The sequence below is a fragment of the Anolis carolinensis genome, chromosome 2 (genome assembly GCF_035594765.1).
Source record: "Anolis carolinensis isolate JA03-04 chromosome 2, rAnoCar3.1.pri, whole genome shotgun sequence".
Lineage (NCBI taxonomy): Eukaryota > Metazoa > Chordata > Lepidosauria > Squamata > Dactyloidae > Anolis > Anolis carolinensis.
In genome coordinates this window covers 320,527,319-320,548,882 of record NC_085842.1, presented here as the reverse complement: position 1 = coordinate 320,548,882, position 21,564 = coordinate 320,527,319, and the positions used below count along the sequence as shown (strand labels likewise).

The 21,564-nt window shown below is 41.4% G+C and overlaps 1 protein-coding gene across 2 annotated transcripts in view; it reads left to right on the top strand.

The window, feature by feature from the left end:
- Window positions 1–21,564, top strand: part of dcaf12 (DDB1 and CUL4 associated factor 12) — a 42,033-nt gene that overhangs the window by 7,781 nt on the left and 12,688 nt on the right. The window contains exons 1-2 of one of the 2 annotated variants that reach the window (XM_062972621.1): window positions 12,345–12,530; window positions 18,861–19,115. In XM_062972621.1, the coding sequence (XP_062828691.1) occupies window positions 12,360–12,530; window positions 18,861–19,115 (426 nt within the window). In that variant the 5' untranslated portion in view covers window positions 12,345–12,359. Of the gene's footprint in view, window positions 1–12,344; window positions 12,531–18,860; window positions 19,116–21,564 lie in introns of those variants that run through there. The other variant, XM_062972622.1, reaches the window with a different exon arrangement.

Sequence of the window (21,564 nt, the reverse complement as noted above, 5' to 3'; positions counted from 1 at the left end):
TCAAGCTTACAAATAGAGATAACCACTAACCCCCAAAGCCGGACACGACTGGACTTAATGTCAGGGGAAAACGTTTACTCTTTACCTTAACTACCACCAATTCCTCAATACTTTATTTCCCATACCACCAGACTTCGCCACAGCAACGCGTGGCCGGGCACAGCTAGTATATATATATATATCTTTTTACGAAGAGTCAGAAGTGACTGAACAAATAAAAAACAGCATCATTTGTCTTAATAATATATGAAATGCCTTGAAAAATCTTTCCAGCTATCACCTGAAGCCTAACCCTACCAAGACACAAGTATGTGCTTTTCACCTATGGAACCGTGAACCCAATAGAAAATTGAAAGTTACCTGGGAAGACCAAGAGTTTGAACAGTGTTTCCATCCTAAATATCTTGGTGTCACTTTAGATTGAACACTAACATATAGGAAACACTGTATGAACACCAAGCACAAAGTAGCTGCACGCAACAACATCCTGCAGAAACTTACTGGCAGCACATGGGGTGCAGACCCAAAATAAATAAGAACTTGAGCCCTGGCCTTGTCTTACTCAACTGCTGAGTATGCCAAGTCTGCCCATGCGAAGCAGGTGAACATAGCATTGGACGAAACATGCAGAATAATCACCTGTTGATAAACTCTGCAAACTAGCTGGCATTCCTCTCCCCCCCCCCCCTCCCATGTGCGATGGGAAGTTGCTGCTAACTGTGATAAAAATAAGGTCGAACACTGTGAAAGCCATCCACTGCATAGATATCAGCCTCCTTCCAGTAGACTAAAAATGAAGGGAAAGCTTCATGAGGATCACCATTCCTCTTGATGTTTCTTCAGCAACAGCGAGGGCGTCCCTCTGGGCAGCTAAACTAGGAAATCCCAGTTGGATGGCCCCCATGATGGTCTGCTTCCAGCGGCAAACCAAGAAAGGGCAACTTGGAAGTTCCTGAGCAGACTCAGAAGTGGAGTGGGCAGATCAAAAGACAACCTGGCAAATTGGCACTACCTAAAAGAATCCTCCACCTTGTGTTACTGGAGAGCTCTGCATCTGTATACTTGTCCGTAGTGTCCTACCTCATGCACAGAGGAGGAATTGTTTGAGGCTACAGACAGTGCAATTAGCTGTTGCCCGTTTTGGGTCAAAAAATATTCAGCCACTTGTGCTACTTCTATTTTTATCAGTTTTATACTAATTTGTGCAATGCTTTTGATACAAAATAAATAAAATAGTATATATAGGAGGGGAGCAGGTAGGCCATGCTGTGTCTCCTGAGGGGAAGTGGGTCATAATGTGGTCATAATAATATTAATGAAGAGAAGGAGCTCCTCCATAGGAAAAGCACTGCAATGTTTGTTTTTTGAGAGACAAAAGTGTCTGAGGGAAAATGTGCTAAGGGGAAATGGGCCTTGCCTTATCATCGGCGTAATAATAGTAATAGCCCTTGTCTTAATAATAACAATAATGGAGAAGAGGAGCTCCTCCAAAGGAAAAGCACCGAATTGTGTTTCTTTTGAAGAAGAGAAGTGGGATTTATAGGGAAATGGGAAATGGCCCTTGTCTAATAATAATAGTAGTAATATCCCTTGTCTTAATAATAATATAATAATAATAATTCTTTTTCTGAGAGAAGTAGAATTTATAGGGAAGCAGGAGACTGTATGACTTGTATGAGGGGAAGGAGAAGGGCTGGCGAAAGGGGGAGATGGCTCTTGTCTAATAATACTAATATGTCTTGTTATAATGATAGGGGAGAGAAGGAGCTTCTCTGAAACCGCATTATGTGTCTTTTGAAGGAGGGAAGTGGGATTTATAGGGAAATGGGAGGCTGAATGGCCTTCTGAAAGGAAATGGCCCTTATCATAATAACAAGAACAACAACAACAATATCCCTTGTCTTAATAATAATATTATAATAACAAAAGAATATAATTAAATCTGTTATTCATTTTCTGAGAGAAGCGGGATTTATAGGGAAATCGGAGGCTGAGAGGAAGGAGAAGAGTCAGCAAAGGGGGGGGATGGCTCTTGTCTTGTTAATAATAGCCCATGCTTAATAATACCAATGGCCCATAATAATAATAATTGGTCTTGCCTAATTCATCAGAATGACCCATGCCTTAATAGTAATAATAGAGGGGAAAGTAAAAGGGTGAGATGGCACTTGTCTTATCATAATAGTAATAATAATAATATCCCTTATCTTAATAATAATATAATATATACTATAATAATATAACAATAATTAACTTTCTGAGATCAGTGGAATTTATAGGAAAATGGGAAGCTGATTAGCCTTCTGAGGGAAAGTAGAAGAGTCAGTGAAGGGGGGCAATGGCTTTTGTCTTGTCATAATAATTATACCAATAATTGCCCTTGTCTTATTAATAAGAATGATACTTGTTTTATTAATAATAGAGAAAAGAAAGAGCTCCTCTGTCTGAAAAGCACCACACTTTTTGTCTTTTGAGGAAAAAGGGGAGCTAAGCAGCTCTTGTCTTATAATAGTAATAGGAAAAATGCCTTTTATCTTTAACAACAATAATGGCCCTTGCCTTGTTCATAATAATGACCCTGGTCTTAATAGTAATAATAGAGGAAAGAAAGAAATCCTGCACAGGAAAAACACCTCACTTTCTGTTTTTTTGAAGAAAAAGATGGGGCTAAATGGTTTCCTGAGGGGAAGGAGAAAGGTCAGCAAAATTGCCCTTGTTCTTATAATAATCATGATATCATTTGTCTTAATAATAATAATTGAGGAAAGGAGAAGCTTCGCCGATGTTAAATGGCTTTGTGAGGGAAAGGAGGAATGTCAGGGAAGGATGAATTTGTCCTTGTCTTATAATGATGATTATATCCCTTAATAATAATAATAATAATAATAATAATAATAATAATAATTGTGCCGTCCGCCGGACAATAAAAAACTATAAAACTGAAACGTGCGAATCCGGGCGAACTGCAAATCCCTATAAGCTGTCCTATAGATATTGAACGACTGAGTCTGGATAACTTCAAAAAAGGATGTTTATTCATACAAGGTTGTAAACCTGGCACAGATCTTAAAGTTGCAGAAAATGAAACAAATTTCTATAGGTTTTAGTCACAGAATTATCCCTGGTTCCAGAAGGCAAAAGTGATTATAAAACCACTATACCCTAATCACGCTGCCTATATTAGAAGGAGAAACTCTTTCCTTCCCTATCTTTACAGCAAAGATTAGTTCTAGAAGCGATGGAATAACTCTGCTCCTCTAACTAGATTTCCTATTCCAGATCAATATAATTCAATACTTATCTAATTTGGATAGGCTTAGATTGGCCTGGTTTTGAGGATGATTTGTCCCAGTTAGCCTTGCACAGCTCCAGCACGTTGGAAAACTATAGCCAGAATGAAGCTCCAAAATGGAGACTAGACCCTGGTAAAAAGGGCGGTCCTAAGATGTTGCACTCTTTGACCAATCACTGCAAAGAAAACTGCAGCCAGCTTTTGCAGATTCCAAGCCACTTTTCCTGGGCTTTGCAGCCAGAGGCTGAAACAAGATGCAAAGGAGGGAAAACAAACAAACGACCAATAGGTAAGGCAAACCATCGTCCTGGGGGACGGAACACTCCCCGCTAAATTCCCAGGATGTGGGAATTTACCAATCAAAAACATACAAACACCTTTGTATACACAACAATAAAACAGTATAAAACTTACACACTTTGGACAGGCAACACGAAATTGCTGGTTGGTCTGTCCAGGACAGACATTTTGTCCTTACTATGAGTCTTTACCTGAACTTTTCTAACCTTACCGTCAGGGCAAGGAAAGGTCTTTAGTATAATGCCCATAGGCCAGGCATAGCGGGGCAAGTCTTTGTCCTTTAGCAACACAAGGTTTCCCACCTTGAAATTGTCCTCTGGGGTTTGCCAGAGTCTTCTGGTTGGAAGCTGGCTTAAGTATTCGGCCTTCCACCTCTTCCAGAAGTGGTTGGCTAAGGTCTGCACATGCAAAATTGGTGCCACAGTCCGATCGAATTGACTTAATTGGCCCACTGAGGGCTATGAACCTTTTCAATGCGTTTATGAATGATGAAGTGTCCATTCCCTCTGCAACCTCTATATGGACAGCTCGTACTGACAAACAAGTAAACAAAACCGCACATCTTTTGTTATTTACAACACCACCCCTGGTTTTCCTAGTGACAACCTCCCAAGGACCAAACACATCGATTCCCACATGGGAAAGGGGTGGGTCTGTCAAAGTCCTATCCTGAGGTAGTTCTGCCATTAACTGACTTTGACAGTTACGTCTGAGTCGCCGACATTTGACACACTTAAAAATAACACTGCTGACCAAACTTTTAGCATTTACCACCCACAGGCCTTCATTTCTAAGGGTCGCCTCAGTCAGAGTTCTACCCTGATGATGGATCCTTTCATGGTGATGCCGAACGAGCAGCAATGCAGTGTGACTATTAGGGGGTATGATGATGGGGTTTTTTATGCACGCCTTGAGTTTAGCTTTGGCTAACCTTCCTCCAACTCTCAAAATACCCTCCTTGCCTAGAAATGGGTTTAACTCACGCAAGAAACTCCGACTGGGGGTGTCAAGCCCTTGTTCTAACCTGGCTATTTCTAGACTAAACTCATGCCTCTGAACTGACCTGAATATTACTCCCTTAGCCTTCAACATGTCCTGAACTTGCAAAGGCTGACTATCTTTGCAGACTAAGCGATGTATAAGCCTAGCAACTGCTCTAAGAAGACTGTGCCACTCCGAAAAACGTTCAAAACGGTGTGGTTCCAGGCAAGATCTTTGGCCCATCTTGATTTCTGTGGTTGATTTGCAGGCTTTCACCTCTGCACTTCGTGAGACTTGAGCATTCATAATGTCCGAAAACCTTTGCTTATCTTTCGAGAGCGCTGTGGCTTCGTCTCTCTCAGAGACTTTGAAGATGGAGGAATACTCTGGAGTTATTGCTTGGCAGTAGACCGAGATATGACTTAGGCAACTGCGCACAAGTGTAGGACGTCCACCTTTAAGCACCTGTGCTTGATTGGAGTCCAACGACGATGGTGGGTGCATCTTGTTTATGCACACTGGGCCTATGACTGTCCAGCCTAATGGCAATTGTTGTGCGATAGGTGCACCTGGAGGTCCTTTAACTTGGTCGTTCACACAGAACAAGCTCGGGCAGTCCGAGCCAAGCAAAAGGGCAATGTCCACATCTGGCCGAAAGGCTGGTATAGCATTCTTTAGCCTTCGCAAGTGTGGATGAGCCTCCACAACTTCTCTGGTGACAATCTGCCTTTTGTTCCGGGGAATAGAGGAACACTCAATCAGGTCTGGCAACTTGAACTGTCTCTTCTGGTCGCAAGAGGAGACAACGAAGCCAGATGCTATGCGACCCTGCAACTTCTTTTTTCCTGCACACGTAGTCATAGTGTAGTCGACCATCTTGGTTTTAAGGTCAAACATGCGGAAGAACTCTGGAGTAGCCAGGGAGGCGTCGCTCTGTGAATCCAGGGCCACATAGAGTCTCTTTCTAAGCCAAGGGCTCTTGGCTGGATATACATCCGCTAGGCAGATAGGATGACAAACTCTGTACTGGTGCGAGTCAGAACACAGCTCTGTACAGGCGACTGCTGAAACTTCCACCTGCATCTCTGGTGCGGCTGGCTTGTCGGTGTCTTCGACTGCTGACTTTTCTTTTGGTGAAGCGTTCTCTTTGGGGTGGGAGATGATATTGGAGTTGTGCATTGCGGTGCAATGCTTGAGGCTGTTGCATTTCTCACACTTGATGTTTTCTTTGCAGTTGGATGCAAAGTGTGGAGTTGCTCCACAGCATCTAAAGCAGATTCCCTGCTTTTGAACTAGCTGTTGCCTTTCTTTGTATGTCTTTCTACTAAACTCCCTGCAGTTGGCCAAGCTGTGAGGCTTTTGGTGAATAGGGCAAAGCAACTCTTTTACCTCCGACCTGGGTTCGTCAGTCTTGAGTTGAGTTTCGACTGCCTTTACGCTGACAGGTCTATTGGCCTCTCTAGGTGGTTTCTTGTCCACTTCAGGTGCCTTCTCTGGCTGGGTCCCTTGGTATAAGGTGGGGAGGCCCGTCTGCGGATCATTCCTTTCTCTGGCCGCCCTGGTGATGAACTGGACCAAATGAGAAAATGGAGGGTATGCCTGGGAGTGGGCCTCCTTGTAGTTGAAGACCTCCTGTCCCCAGCGTTCTTGCAAAGTGAAGGGCAGCTTGGTCAAGATCTGCCTCTGGGACAGGTGCTGATCAAGGCACTTCAAACCGGGCAGTTCTGGATTCTCCTTGGCCGACTCTAATTCCGTAAGGAGATCGCTAAGGTCCCACAAGAGTTTGAAGTCTTTGAGTTTTAAAGCTGGGAACCTTTGGAGCTTGTCCATAAGAGATGCTTCAATCTCTGTGCTGGACCCATACCTCTGCTGCAACCTGGCCCAGGCCTTTTCCAGGGCTTTGTCGGGATCGGCTACGTGGGCTGCGTAGATCTTCTTAACTTGTGAGGATGAGGCTGGGCCCAACCATGCAGCCAGAAGAGTCAGTTCTTCCTCAGGCAATAACTTTAAGTCTCTGATTGCTCTCTGGAAGGTGGCCTTCCAGAGAAGAAATTCCTCAGGCTTGTCCGAAAACTTTTCGACACCCTTGTCCTTAAGATCTCTTCTGGGGCTTCTGATGATGGAGACAAGCTGGGACTCTGACGTCGAAGGGAACAATTGAGGAGTTTGCTGTTGTGGAGTGGACTCCCACCGTGTACCTTGCGTCAACCTTTGGCCTCTTGGAGGGATGACATCGACCACTGACGAATCGATGGTTCCCTGTGCAGCTGTCTGTAGGGGCCAACTAGCACTCGGCCTTGAGGCCCTGATTGACTGACCTAGGGTTTTAGCAGGAGGCACAGGTAGCTCGAGCAAGGGTGAGCTCCCCGCTATGACGCTCTGCTCTGCAGGAAACTCAAAAGTGACTTTGGGGCCCTGCTCTGGGTAAGGAGAGAAGTCTCCCTGTTCCTCATCCGAAAACTGGCTGTTCATGCTGCCAAGGTGCGCAAACACTTTGGCAGAAGGATCCTGTATTGGTAACTGGCTTACATTTTCTTCTGTGAGTGGCTCAATTAGGGCTTTGGCCAAAGTCTCAGCCCTTACCTTTTTGGCAGTAGCATCCATCCTTATTCTAAGCATTTCTATTTCACCTTGCCTTTGGGCCTGTTCCATTTGCATTTCGCTTTGTCTACGGGCCTGTTCTATTTGCATTTCGCTTTGTCTACGGGCCTGTTCTATTTGCAGTCGTTGCTCTTCTTCTTTAAAGGGAAGGGTGAGATCAGCTGCCTTAGCATCAGCCTCCGCCCCCGCTACCTTGCTCTTTAGCTCTAGACGTGCAGCCTCCTTAATGTGCAAGGCAGCTAGGGAAGAGATGGCACTCCCAGCAGCAGAAGACTTGCTAGAGTGGCTATGTTTAGATGATGCACACTCCCTTAGTTTAGATACCTGGCTAGAGCGGTTGGACTTAAGACTAAGTGCCACAGCAGGTGATTTTAAAAGATTGGTCTCATGGCTGCTTAAGGAAGACTGATTTCCTTTTGGCTCAGACCTTAGATTAACAGATGGAGAACTAAATTCCAAGGCATCTAGAATTGCCCTCACCTTATTTTCTTTCTCATTAGTGTCAGCTAAGACACTCACTATTTCTAACTCTGAATCCTTGGCGTTAATGCGCTCGAGGACCTGGACTATCTTAGACACCAAACCCCTCCAAATACCGAAGGTCTCTTCAAGGTCTGTCTGTAATATGGATGGCACCCTTGTAATACCCAAGCTCTCAATTCTGTCCATCAATGTTACAATTCGCTCCCATGCCGAACCTAACCTCACATGGAGGAGCTCCTTTTCATCTATTAGATGGGCTAGCATCTTGGCTGAAGGGTGCTTTATCCTTTGGGGCCTTTCATTCCTACTTTCAGCCTCAGAAGGAGGTATACCATCTGTATCATCTTGAAATTGCATAGACATTATGTATTCTTAATAGCAAGTAAATTTACAACAAAGGCAAATACAACATACCAGCAAGTAAATTTACAATAAAAGCAAATGCAATATATAATACAATGCACAACACTTAACCATAGCAATATATATCACTAAGTAACTATACTTTACAAAGATTGTGACCTTTGGCGCCAGACTTTGGTAGGCAAGCTGCAAAATGTCAACTGACAGCAACTTGCCACTTGATACCTCCCTTGCCCGAGTGACGTAAACTGCCAAAATGGCGACTTCGCCAAATTTTCAAGCACCTCGTGCTCTGCGGCTCGAGGCCTGCCGCCGAAGGAGCACCAAGGCTGGCTTTGGAAAGGAGGAGAGAAGAGACGCCTCCTCCCCGCTGTGAAGGGAGGTCACCACCGCAGGTCGATGAAGCAGGTCACCACCGCAGGACGATGAGGCAGGTCACCACCGCAGGACGATGAGGCAGGTCACCACCGCAGGACGATGAGGAAGGTCACCACCGCAGGACGATGAGGCAGGTCACCACCGCAGGACAATGAGGCAGGTCACCGCCGCAGGTCAATGAGGCAGGTCACCACCCCCGGACCATGAGGCAGGTCAAAGCCGGCCGAGTGCTCCGGCCGAACTCCTGATGAAGAGGCTGTCAAAGCCGGTTGAGTGCTCCGGCCGAACTCGCAGCAGCGTTGCCAGGCCTGTCCAGGTTCTAGCCTGGTTCTGGTGGGCTCCACGCCTCAGAGCCAGCCAAAGAACTGTCGCTGGTGCTCCGCGGCTCGAGGTCTACCGCCGAGGGAGCCCTGGACGTTGCTGGGAACTGCACAGCCTGTGCAAACCCAGAAAGCCACTGGGCCACGTGCGCACACGCGAGCCAAATAGCAAGGAAATAGAGCCCCACTATTTGACTCCTTCGGGTCTGAGAGCGGGCTCCACTGCCTCAGACGCTGGTAGAGTCTTTAGGTATGCAGACTGAGCTCAGGCGGAAAAGCCGCAGCCTATACTAAAACTTCCTAAACTATAAAAAACTATAAAGCCGTGCAAGCTAGCTCAAGCGGAAAAACCGCTGATCTACCTCAAAACTGTGCCGTCCGCCGGACAATAAAAAACTATAAAACTGAAACGTGCTGTCCTTTATCCGGGCGAACTGCAAATCCCTATAAGCTGTCCTATAGATATTGAACGACTGAGTCTGGATAACTTCAAAAAAGGATGTTTATTCATACAAGGTTGTAAACCTGGCACAGATCTTAAAGTTGCAGAAAATGAAACAAATTTCTATAGGTTTTAGTCACAGAATTATCCCTGGTTCCAGAAGGCAAAAGTGATTATAAAACCACTATACCCTAATCACGCTGCCTATATTAGAAGGAGAAACTCTTTCCTTCCCTATCTTTACAGCAAAGATTAGTTCTAGAAGCGATGGAATAACTCTGCTCCTCTAACTAGATTTCCTATTCCAGATCAATATAATTCAATACTTATCTAATTTGGATAGGCTTAGATTGGCCTGGTTTTGAGGATGATTTGTCCCAGTTAGCCTTGCACAGCTCCAGCACGTTGGAAAACTATAGCCAGAATGAAGCTCCAAAATGGAGACTAGACCCTGGTAAAAAGGGCGGTCCTAAGATGTTGCACTCTTTGACCAATCACTGCAAAGAAAACTGCAGCCAGCTTTTGCAGATTCCAAGCCACTTTTCCTGGGCTTTGCAGCCAGAGGCTGAAACAAGATGCAAAGGAGGGAAAACAAACAAACGACCAATAGGTAAGGCAAACCATCGTCCTGGGGGACGGAACAATAATAATAACAACAACTTTATTTATATTCTGTCCTATCTCCTCAGGGGGACTCAGACCGGATTCCAACTTACAAAAAGGCAAAAATTCCATGTTTTAATAAAACAAATACGTAATGACAAAATAATCCAGAATAAGCTCACGTGTGAACATAAAATTAGAACCTAGCATAAGAGTTATAGCTTGACGGTGTCTTAAGTCTTCTCTGCTAAAAGGTGTTGGTGCCTCGCCAAACAACAACTCTCAGGATTTCCTAGTTGCTGTCAAACTGTGTTCATTTTGCAGTGTTGCTTTTGGCCTTAGTACACACTGGCATTGGCGACATTATACATTAGTTTTTAATATACTGGGCATGGATAGAGGAAATACATGTTTGGATACAATGAGTCCATAGGTGGTGGTTGTTGTGATACTATTGTTGTGGAGTGTTTTCAAGTTGTAATTTGTAAGCCGGAACAGAGACATTTCGAAAGTAATTCCAGCCACATACATACACATAAATAAATGAATGAATAAATAAAATAATATAATAAAAATATACTTTATTTATAATCTGCTCTATCAACCCAGGGGACCCCCCCCCCTCTCTCACACACACAAATATAATATAAACATATATATTTTATAGAAATATATATAATATAAACAAATATAATTTGTAAGTCGGAACAGGGACATTCCAGCCACATACATACATACACATAAATAAATAAATAAAACATTACTATAATAATAATATACTTCATTTATAACCTGCTCTATCAACCCAGGGGACTCTCTCTCCCCCCCCCCCCCTCTCTCTCTCTCACACAGGTACAAATATAAACATACATACTTTACAGAAATATATATAATACAAACAAATATAATTTGTAAGCCAGAACAGGGACATTTTGAAAGTAATTCCAGCCACATACACACATACACATAAATAAATAAATAAAACATTAATATAATAATAATATACTTTATTTATAACCTTCTCTATCAACCCAGGAGACTCTCTCCCGCCCCTCTCTCTCACACACAAAGATAATATAAATATATATACTTTATAGAAATACATATAATATAAACAAATATAATTTGTAAGTCGGAACAGGGACATTTTGAAAGTAATTCCAGTCACATACATACATACATACAAATAAATAAATAAATAAATAAAACATTAATCTAATAATTACTTTATTTATAACCTGCTTTATCAATCCAGGGGACTCTCCCCCCCTCTCTCACACACAAATATAATATAAACATTTATTTATTTATTTATTTCTATCATTTCTACCCCGCCCTTCCGAGGGGACTCAGGGCGGCTTACAAAAATGGCAATTAATACCAATACACTAATATACAATAAAATAACATTACTTTATAGAAATATATATAATATAAACAAATATAATTTATTTCTGCCGGCCTGTTTAGCTTGGATAAATGAGACTGTACTGTACATACAGTAGAGTCACACTTATCCAACATAAACGGGCTGGCAGAATGTTGGATAAGCAAATATGTTGGATAATAAGGAGGGATTAAGGAAAAGCCTATTAAACATCAAATTAGGTTATGATTTTATAAATAAAGCACCAAAACATCAGGTTATATAACAAATTTGGCAGAAAAAGTAGTTCAATACGCAGTAATGCTATGTAGTAATTACTGTATTTACGAATTTAGCACCAAAATATTATGATGTATTGAAAACATTGATTACAAAAATGTGTTGGATAATCCAAAACGTTGGATAAGCGAGACTCTACTCTACTTTCAAAATGTCCCTGTTCCGACTTACAAATTATATTTGTTTATATTATATATATTTCTATAAAGTATATATGTTTATATTATAGTTGTGTGTGAGAGAGAAAGGGGGGGAGAGAGAGTCCCCTGGGTTGATAGAGAAGGTTATAAATAAAGTATATTATTATTATATTAATGTTTTATTTATTTATGTGTATGTGTGTATGTGGCTGGAATTACTTTCATAATGTCCCTGTTCCGACTTACAAATTATATTTGTTTATATTATATACATATATTTCCATAAAATATGTTTATATTATAGTTGTGTGTGTGTTGGATAAGTGAGACTCTACTGTATAAACATATATTTTTATACAAATACGTATAATATAAACAAATATAATGTGTTTGTATGTCGGAACAGGGACATTTTGAAAGAAACTCCAGCCACACATACACACCAGGCATGGACAAACTTCGGCCCTCCTGGTGTTTTGGACTTCAACTCCCACCATTCCTAACAGCCGGTAGGCTGTTAGGAATGGTGGGAGTTCAAGTCCAAAACACCAGGAGGGCCGAAGTTTGCCCATGCCTGATACACACACAGGGCTGGAGTTACACTTTAAAAATGTCCCTGTTAAGACTTGCAAATCAGTTCAACTTAATAGCAAACCTACAGCACCGCTCTTGCTTCTAACTTGGGGGATTTGCTGTCTATTTGGTGGGAGGGCGGGGTGAATGTTTTGGTGGAAAGCGCTCGCTCCCGGAGCGGCTGGCGGTTCTGCCTGGGTTTCGTTGGCGGCGCCCAATGTTCGGAGCCTGCCTTGCAACCGACTCCTCCTCGGAGGTCGAAGGAGGGACGGTGGGAAGGCTGCCCGGGCAGGCTCCTCCTTCCTCCGGCTTCTCCTCCTCGATGCTCCGCGGCGGGAGGCGGCGAGGGAGGCGGAGGCGGGGCTCCGGAGGCAAGGGGAGGGCGCAGGTAGGAGCCTTAGAAGCTGTAGTTCAGGCATGGGCCAACTTGGGCCCTCCCTCCAGGTGTTTTGGACTCCAACTCCCACAATTCCTAACAGCCGGTAGGCTGTTAGGAATTGTGGGAGTTGGGAGTCCAAAACTCCTGGAGGGAGGGCCCAAGTTGGCCCATGCCTGGCCTAACTGCTATTGCACATTTTGCACTAATAATAATAATAATAACAATAACACAGTCCTAGACACTTGGGAAGTGTTCCACTTGTGATTTTGTGAAATGAAATCCAGCATATCTATCTTGTTTGCTGTGTCATACAATAATGATAATAATAATAATAATAATAAGGCTTTATTTGTAACCCTCCCTACCTCCCCAAGTGTAGGGACCATAAGCCAGAAAATAGTAGACTACTGCCTATATCAGGGGTCCCCAAACTAAGGCCCGGGGGCCGGATGCGGCCCTCCAAGGCCATTTACCTAGCCCCCGCCCTCAGTTTTAGACTTAGGCTCGCCCAAAGTCTGAAATGACTTGAAGTTGCACAACAACAACAATCCTACTTGATTATCTCAGGCCCACACTTCCCACTGAAATCCTGATAAGTTTACAGTATGTTGGTTAAAATTATTTTTATTTTTAAATATTGTATTGTTTTTTCATTTACCAATATTGTAAATGAAATATTGTAAATGAATGATATGGTAATAATATAATATATTGTGTATACATATAATATTGATAATAAATATTATAATGTAATACAGTAGACTCTCGCTTATCCAACGTAAACGGGCCAGCAGAATGAATGTTGGATAAGTGAATATGTTGGATAATAAGGAGAGATTAAGGAAAACCCTATTAAACATTAAATTAGGTTATGATTTTATAAATTAAGCACCAACACATCATGTTATACAACAAATTTGACAGAAAAAGTAGTTCAATAAACAGTAATGCTATGTAGTAATTACTGTATTTACGAATTTAGCACCAAAATATAATGATGTATTGAAAACATTGACTACAAAAATGCGTTGGATAATCCAGAACGTTGGATAAGCAAGTGTTGGATAAGTGAGACTCTACTGTACAATATAATTTTATTTTTTTATTACAGTACTGTATTTCTACCCCGCCCTTCTCACCCAATAGGGGACTCAGGGCGGATAATAATAATAATACAATATGATAATATTGTATAATATAATATAAATTATATATTAAATGTAATATTACTAATAATATTACGGTACAATGGTATAGTACAATATAGTTATATATAATGCTAATATTGTGCTATGCTAATAATATAATATATTGTATGTACATACAACTTGTAAGCCGCTCTGAGTCCCCTTCATAAATGATTGTTGGGGGTTTTTTTGCACTACAAATAAGATATGTGCAGTGAGCATAGGAATTTGTTCTGTTTTTTTAAAAAACAATAATTCGGCCCCTCAACAATCTGAGGGACCATGAATTGGCCCTCCACTTAAAAAATTTGAGGACCCCTGGCCTATATAGCTTTGCTTCTGCATATATCATATAGCCTTTATATAGACAATATAAGCACATTGTATGAATCAAAGTAATATGTGCTACACAGGGCTTGTGCCCCTCCTCTTCCTGTGAGCTGGTGCCTTCCTTCAGGAAGTTCCAGAGAGAGAAGAAAGCTCAGAGTAAACAAGTTAGGTCATTGATATCACTTGTGCCAAAGTAGGTGTGAAAGGTGGAAAAGAGTCTCAGCCATTGGTCAGTTCTAGATAAGGCCGAGATATAAAATTCTTTGTTTGCTACGACATGCTTTGCAACGGCCATTTGGATGGTACGGACCCACAAAATGTGGGTACCAACGGCTGTTTTGCCTTATCATCAGCTATGATAATAAAAGGCTTGTTTTATTGCTTTCCTGGAATTCTCTCCTTTACTCCCCCTCTGGGCTAGTCCCCTACATAACAGGACTCAGGGTGGTTTCCAACAAAAGCAGCAAACATTCAATGCCATAATAAAGCAGAGGAACAACAATTCAATCAAGACAATAAATAAAGCAGCATCAATATAAACTTATAATAGCTAACTAACATTAAACAAAAATTAAGAACTTAAAGAAACATATCACATCACATTTACCAACATAATAAAAAACTGAGCAGCTAAAATGCGTTAAAACATGGGGTGGTTTACTGCGACCAACAGGACTGAGGTAGATTTCTAGTATCTAAATGAGAGTATATACAGTAGCGTCTCACTTATCCAAGACTCGCTTATCCAAGGTTCTGGATTATCCAAGGCATTTTTGTAGTCAATGTTTTCAATGTATTGTGATATTTTGGTGCTAAATTCGTAAATACAGTAATTACTACGTAGCATTGCTGCATATTGAACTACTTTTTCTGTCAAATTTGTTGTATAACATGATGTTTTGGTGCTTAATTTGTAAAATCACAACCTAATTTGATGTTTAATAGGCTTTTCCTTCATTCCTCCTTATTATCCAAGATACTCGCTCATTCAAGGTTCTACCGGCCCGTTTAGCTTGGATAAGTGAGACTCTACTGTACTTATAATAGCTAACTAAAAATAAACAAAAATTAAAAACTTAAAAGAAACATAATATATCACATCACACATTTACCAACATACTAAAAACCTGAGCAGCTAAAATACATTAAAACATGGGTTGGTTTACTGTGACCAACAGGACTGAGGTAGATTTCTAGTATCTAAATGAGAGTATATATTAAGATGTACTAGTCCCCCTTCTCGCCATACGCTTAAGACTGCTGGTGGGAATGAGAGCTTTTTCCATGAATATCTCAACCATTTCACCATATGTGTTATCGAAGGCTTTCATGGCCGGGATCACTGAGTTGCTGTGAGTTTTCCAGGGCTGTCTGACCATGTTCCAGAAACATTTTCTTCTGACGTTTCATCCACATCTATGGCAGACATCCTCAGGAGTGGGAGCCCCCGGTGACACAATGGGTTAAACCCTTGTGCTGGCAGAACTGCTGACTGACAGGTCGAGGTTCAAATCTCGGGAAAGCGGGTGAGCTCCCTCTGTCAGCTCCAGCTCCCTACGTGGGGACATGAGAGAAGCCTTCCACAAGGATGGTAAAACATCAAACACCCAGGTGTCCCCTGGGCAGTGCCCTTGTAGACAGCAAATTCTCTTACATAATAAATAAGGAAGAAGACTCACAAACAGGGGAATTCCAGACATGAAACAATCAGGACCAGCTAACACCTCCCAACAAAGGATTTTCCCAGGCAGGAATCAGCCAGGCTATGAATATGCAAGGCCATTAAATGCTAATCAAAGTGATTAATTGCAACATTCACACTTGCCTTCAACAGACAAGAGTTCTTTCTCCCACCTGGACATTATTCCACAGATACATAAACCCCACTTGCCTAGATTCCAACGAACCTCACAACCTCAGAGGATGCCTGCCATAGATGTGGGCAAAATGTCAGGACTGAATGTATTTATTTATGATATTTCTATCCCGCCCCTCTCTACCCCTAAGGTAGTGTCTAACTGCATTCTTTCTACTGTGTAAATACAGCCCAAGAGGGAGTACGGATGCAGGAGCAGTAGTAGTAGTAGTAGTAGTAGGGTATTTTGATCTTTTAAAAAAATAGTTTAATCATGTTTAAATGTTTGTACATTTTGGGATTATAAATCATATTGAAATGCATTGAGACTCCTTTGTGGACTGTATAAATAAACATAATAATAATACAGTAATATGATTTTAATTGATTAGTTTTTTAAATTCTATTTTAATATTTAAATGTACGTCATAGATTTTAAATTGCACTGTTTTTTAAATAAGCCACTTTGCACTTCAATTGAGATAAAAACAGGATATAAATAAATGTAACAATGACAACTTAGGGTGCATCTATGCTGTAGAATGAATGCACTTTGGCGTCCCTTTAACTGCCATGGCTCAGTGCTAGGGAATCATGGGAGTTGTAGTTTGGTAAAGGCACTTGCCCTCTTTGTCAGAGAAGGCGAAATATCTTTTATAGCTACAGCTCCCATGACTCCTTGGCAATCAGATGTGACAGTTAAAATGGGGTCAAGCTGCATTCATTCTGCATTGTAGATGCAGTCCTTATTTCACCTTGGCAACTTGTGAAAATGTGTGTTCTTTTGCTCTAGAGTAGGCATAGGCAAACTTTGGCCCTCCAGGTGTTTTAGACTTCAAATCCCACAATTCCTGTAGGCTGTTAGGAATTGTGGGAGTTGAAGTCCAAAACACCTGGAGGGCCAAAGTTTGCCCACACCTGGTATAACTGCATGCCTGGTCCTCTTCCATCCTGCTGAAATCCAGCAGATTCAGCAAGGATTGTAGCTTCCTTGGCCGAGTCTATCCACTGTCATTATTGTCCTTTCCCACTTTCCCCTGCATTGTTTTATATCCCAGTGAGTCATGTTGCCTTGTGATCTCCTCAAAGCTAGATAGGCTCAGTTGAATCACCTTGGCTTCTTAGGGAAAATCCAGGCCTGATTTGCTCCCAGGCCCATTTGTACATCATACAGGCTGAACACTCCCTTTTCTGAAATGTTTGGAACCAGCCGTGTCTCGGATTTCTGGGGTTTTTCCCTGGATTTTGCAATACTTGTAACTGCATGCATATACATTAAAGAGAGGCTTTGGAGATGGGACCAGGTCTAAGTACGAAATTCATTTATCTTTCATATGTACTTTACGCACATAGTTTGAAGGTCACTTTGGCTCCTTCCACACTGACCATTTGATGCAGTTATAAACTAGCTTATTAAAGGCACGATAGCTTCAAACTGCAGTGGCTAGACATTGGGTGTCCACAGAAGCACATCAAAGAAAGCACTTATTGTGTATCACCGCTCTGGGGTTTATGTGATCATAGGTTCCTATGTAATCATCTGCAAAGTGAGACCACTTTCTTCAATACTGGTTAGAAACTAGCTTGGAACGGTCAGTGTAGATGTGCCCTTCATGCAATATTTAATATATTTTTGCATGAAACAAAATATGTGTATATTGAACTATATGAAAGCAAAGGTGTCACTATCTGTGGCTGATGATGATTATGATGATGATAATGTATTTATTACCTGCCTCTCCCTGTAGCTCAAGACCATATACAACATCATGAAAACAAGACATAAGACACTATTAAAAGTCATACAACAAGATACAGAGTTAAAATCCATGTTAAAATCCTCTGATAACATGCACAACTTAAAATTGATCAGTAGGCCAAAGGTTTGGGGGTATAGTCAGCCACGACATTCACTGGGCCCCCACAAAATGGGGCCCAGTGAATAAGAGCCCACTATTTCTTATCTGCTAGTACACCTCTGGAGGAATCGCTGGGTCCTCCAACAGGACTATGTGGTCAGCTTCTTCTAGAGGGCCTAGAGAGAACATTGTAATCAAAGCTATGAATAATAAAACTTTCAAAAATCAAACCAACAAATGTGGAGGAATTATATTTTGGATTTTGGGAATCCTGATAAAAGATGCTCTGCCTTTTTAATGCTCCCTGGAATTGGTAGAATTCTTCTCCAGAACCACATTTCAAATTACTTGGTTATTATCTTCATCTGTGTTTCCTATGGCTTTCACAGGCATAAATAGAAATGGGACATTCAAAGGAGACACGTCCACAATGTAGTCTAGATTAAGCTTTATGTTCTGGTGGCAACTAGGCTATATATGAGTGACTCAAAAAATTAACATGTTTTAAGCAAGCCTTGTTGCTGTGTAGACCCATCTGCGAAGGAATGTTTTCTATCTAGCCCTCAATTCTCTATGAAACCATTCCAAATCATATAACAGAGAAGGTAGAGAGTGTTTTTCTTTCTCCATTTTTATTTGCTCTCAGATATTGTATACTGCTTGCAAGTAATTTTAGATCACAAATAACTAAATTTGATACAATTCAATTGGTTGTACACTTTTAAACTTTAAAATGACAGAAAGAAAACAAATGTCTTTTCTGCAAGTGACTTGACATGAGGTAATAAGGGAGCTCAGTTTGTTTGGAAAGTAAAAACTGGGCTCAAATGCAGATAAAATCAGATTCCGGAAATAAAGGGAGAGAACCATGATTTATTAGATAATTTAATGATATTAATACTAATTGCAGGATACCTACAGTGGGCGCTTGGTATTTACTGAGGTTTGCTTCCAGGACACCCCAAAATCTGTGGATGCTCAGGTTCTCTTATATGTAGTGGCATAGTAAAATGGTCTGTCTCTCTTTTACTAATTATCAAAACTAGATGTTACTTTTTGGAAGTTTTGTTAAAAAAATCTTCACAATCCTATTCCTGTTTCTCCGCAGTATGGCTGGGATCACTCAGTCCACAAAAGGAAGCGGCTCCCACCCGTCAAACGGTCGCTGGTCTGCTACCTGAAAGGGAGAGAGGTGCGGCTGCAGAACGAGTCCAGCTACCACCGGCTGTTGCACGGATATGCTGCCCAGCAGCTGCCCAGTCTCCTGAAGGAAAGAGAATTTCACCTCGGGACCCTCAATAAAGTGTTTGCCTCTCAGTGGCTGAATCACCGGCAAGTGGTGTGTGGGACAAAATGCAACACGGTCAGTGCCAGTTTGCGTTTCCTCAGTTTACTTTACACACAACTGGTCTCGGATACTGTGCTGGATTTAAGCACTCGGAGTGGGAAGAGGCAAAGCAGAGGGTTGCATAAAAATGTCATCCATTTCTGCTTGGCACTGGTCATTTTATTCAGGAGAATTTGCACTCATCTTATAGCTGCATTGTTCCAGTGAATCGGGCAGGTGTGATTGCAGCTGATTTCAGGAGAAACCCAAAGCACAAAGGAAAAACAATAGACTTTACTGTGTTGCTCTAGATCAGTTATTCCCAAACTTTGGTCTTCTAGGTGTTTTAGACTTCAGTGTCCTGAATTCCTGGCTGTTGGCCAAGTTGGCTGGGGCTTCAGGGAGTTGAAATCCAAAATAGATGGAGGATCAAAGTTGGAGAATGACTGCTGTAAGTGTTTTTAAACAGCAGTTCTCAGCATTCTTTGCCACTGCAAAGGGGGGCTAATAATGTTGATAATAGACTCCGGAGAACACCTGGAAGGCTGCACACTTAATACTCAGGGTTAGTGAAGGGCTAGTACTTCAGAGATGCAGATTCAAGAGCCTTCTGAGTTTCAAAGTTCACTGGTGACCTTGGGCTACTAAGTCTAAGCTTTTGCCCATCTCAAGTGTAACTAAAAATTTTAGATTAGGGGATTTTAGATTAGGGGAAGTGAAGGAATCTGAAACTGTTGGATCGGCTTCATATACTGCCTTGTGAGGGGAAGTACATTAATAATTTTGTTTCCTAATTTGAGAAGTGGCATTATTATACATTATACATTATAGGTAGTAAATAGTAAGTAAGTTGTATTAAAGGTGCTGAGATATTTTTCCCTCAGTAAACAAAACAGGACCCATAGTTCAATAGGTCAAAACCAAGGCATCAGCATATAAATTATATCTTGGGAATTCTAATTTATAGACACAGTTTATAATTTCTCCTATGATTTAATTTTTCATCTGTTGTTTATCCAAGTGTCACTCAGACAGCCACTTACTGGAGCTATTTTAGCTCAGTGATTCTCAACCTGTGGGTCCCCAGATGTTTTGGCCTTCAACTCACAGAATTCCTAACAGCTGGCAAACTGACTGGGATTTTGGTAGTTGTACGCCAAAACACCTGGGGCCCTCAGGTTGAGAACCACTGTTTTAGCTGGAGATTCTGCAGTGGCTTGAACTTGATGGGCCATAGGGCCCATTTTAGGCCAATGATTTTGTCACCCCTGAGATGTGCATGGCAAAGAGACCCAAAGGCAGAATTTTTTAGACCATAGGAAAAACTAACCACAGTTTTTCATGGATTTGAGTCCTGCGCTTCCTGGGCCCTTTTGAGATCTGGACCTTCATATCAAGAATACTATTCCCTGACTTGCAGATGCCTTGCAGATCACCACATTTTTAGAAAGTCCTACTCCCCACAGTTGGCAAAAGTGATCATCACTTATTAGAATAATAGAATAAAAAACAAAGTTGGAAGAGACCACATGGACCATCTAATTCAACCCCCTGCCATGCATTTCTTTAATCCATCTTGAGGTCTGTGACAGCTGATGTTTAAGTGGCACATTTAAATTCTGCGACTACGGTCCAGCCAAGGGGGCAGAACATACCCAGACATGAAAGAACGTATATGTCTTTGGAGAAATTCTTGTGTTCGCATCATCATTCTTGTAAAGTGGGACTAATTGTAGACCTTCTCTAACATTTTGTGTGCCAGTATTTCAAGGGCAAAATCCCAAGTGGTTGGTTGCTCAGTTACTTAAATGTTGTAAGCTGTTGCCTTGGAAAAGCTTTTTCAATGAATTGGGAACAGTTCCTAGACTAGATAACATGCTGTAACTAGTCCTCACATTTCCATTTTATTTCTTCGATTTCCTACCTATTTCTTCACTTGTTTTCAAACAAGCACAGCTGTTTCATCTCACAAAAATGGCAGCATCTTCAATCTGAATATGTTTAGGAATGTTCACTAATGTTGTTGACTAGCTTACATCAATATCTTCATATCAAACAAATCCTTGCATATCTGGTGAGAAAAGCATTACTAGAACAAGCATTTTCATTTATTCAAGAGTGAATAAATTATTTTTGGGACATTAACTGTAGTGCATTTTGCAATGTTACTCAAAGTTTTAAAAAAATTATGGTGAAAAAACGTAAAACTTGTAAATGAGAAAAACTCCCATTCTTTCCTGGTTCAGCATAGTACGGCCAGCCAAGCCTTTTACTCACCAACATTGAATAGGATTTTAGCCAAGATGAACCATCCTGCAGATTCTTTTAATTTCATTTCATTTTAGTCTAGGATAATAACAAACTTCAGAATAAGCCTTTTGCCTGCTCTACATACATCAAGCAGTGCAACTGAATACCTAGCCCAGGTTTCAATGTAAGATAAAACCATGACTTATTTTGGTGTTAATGAGCCTTGGTTTTACAT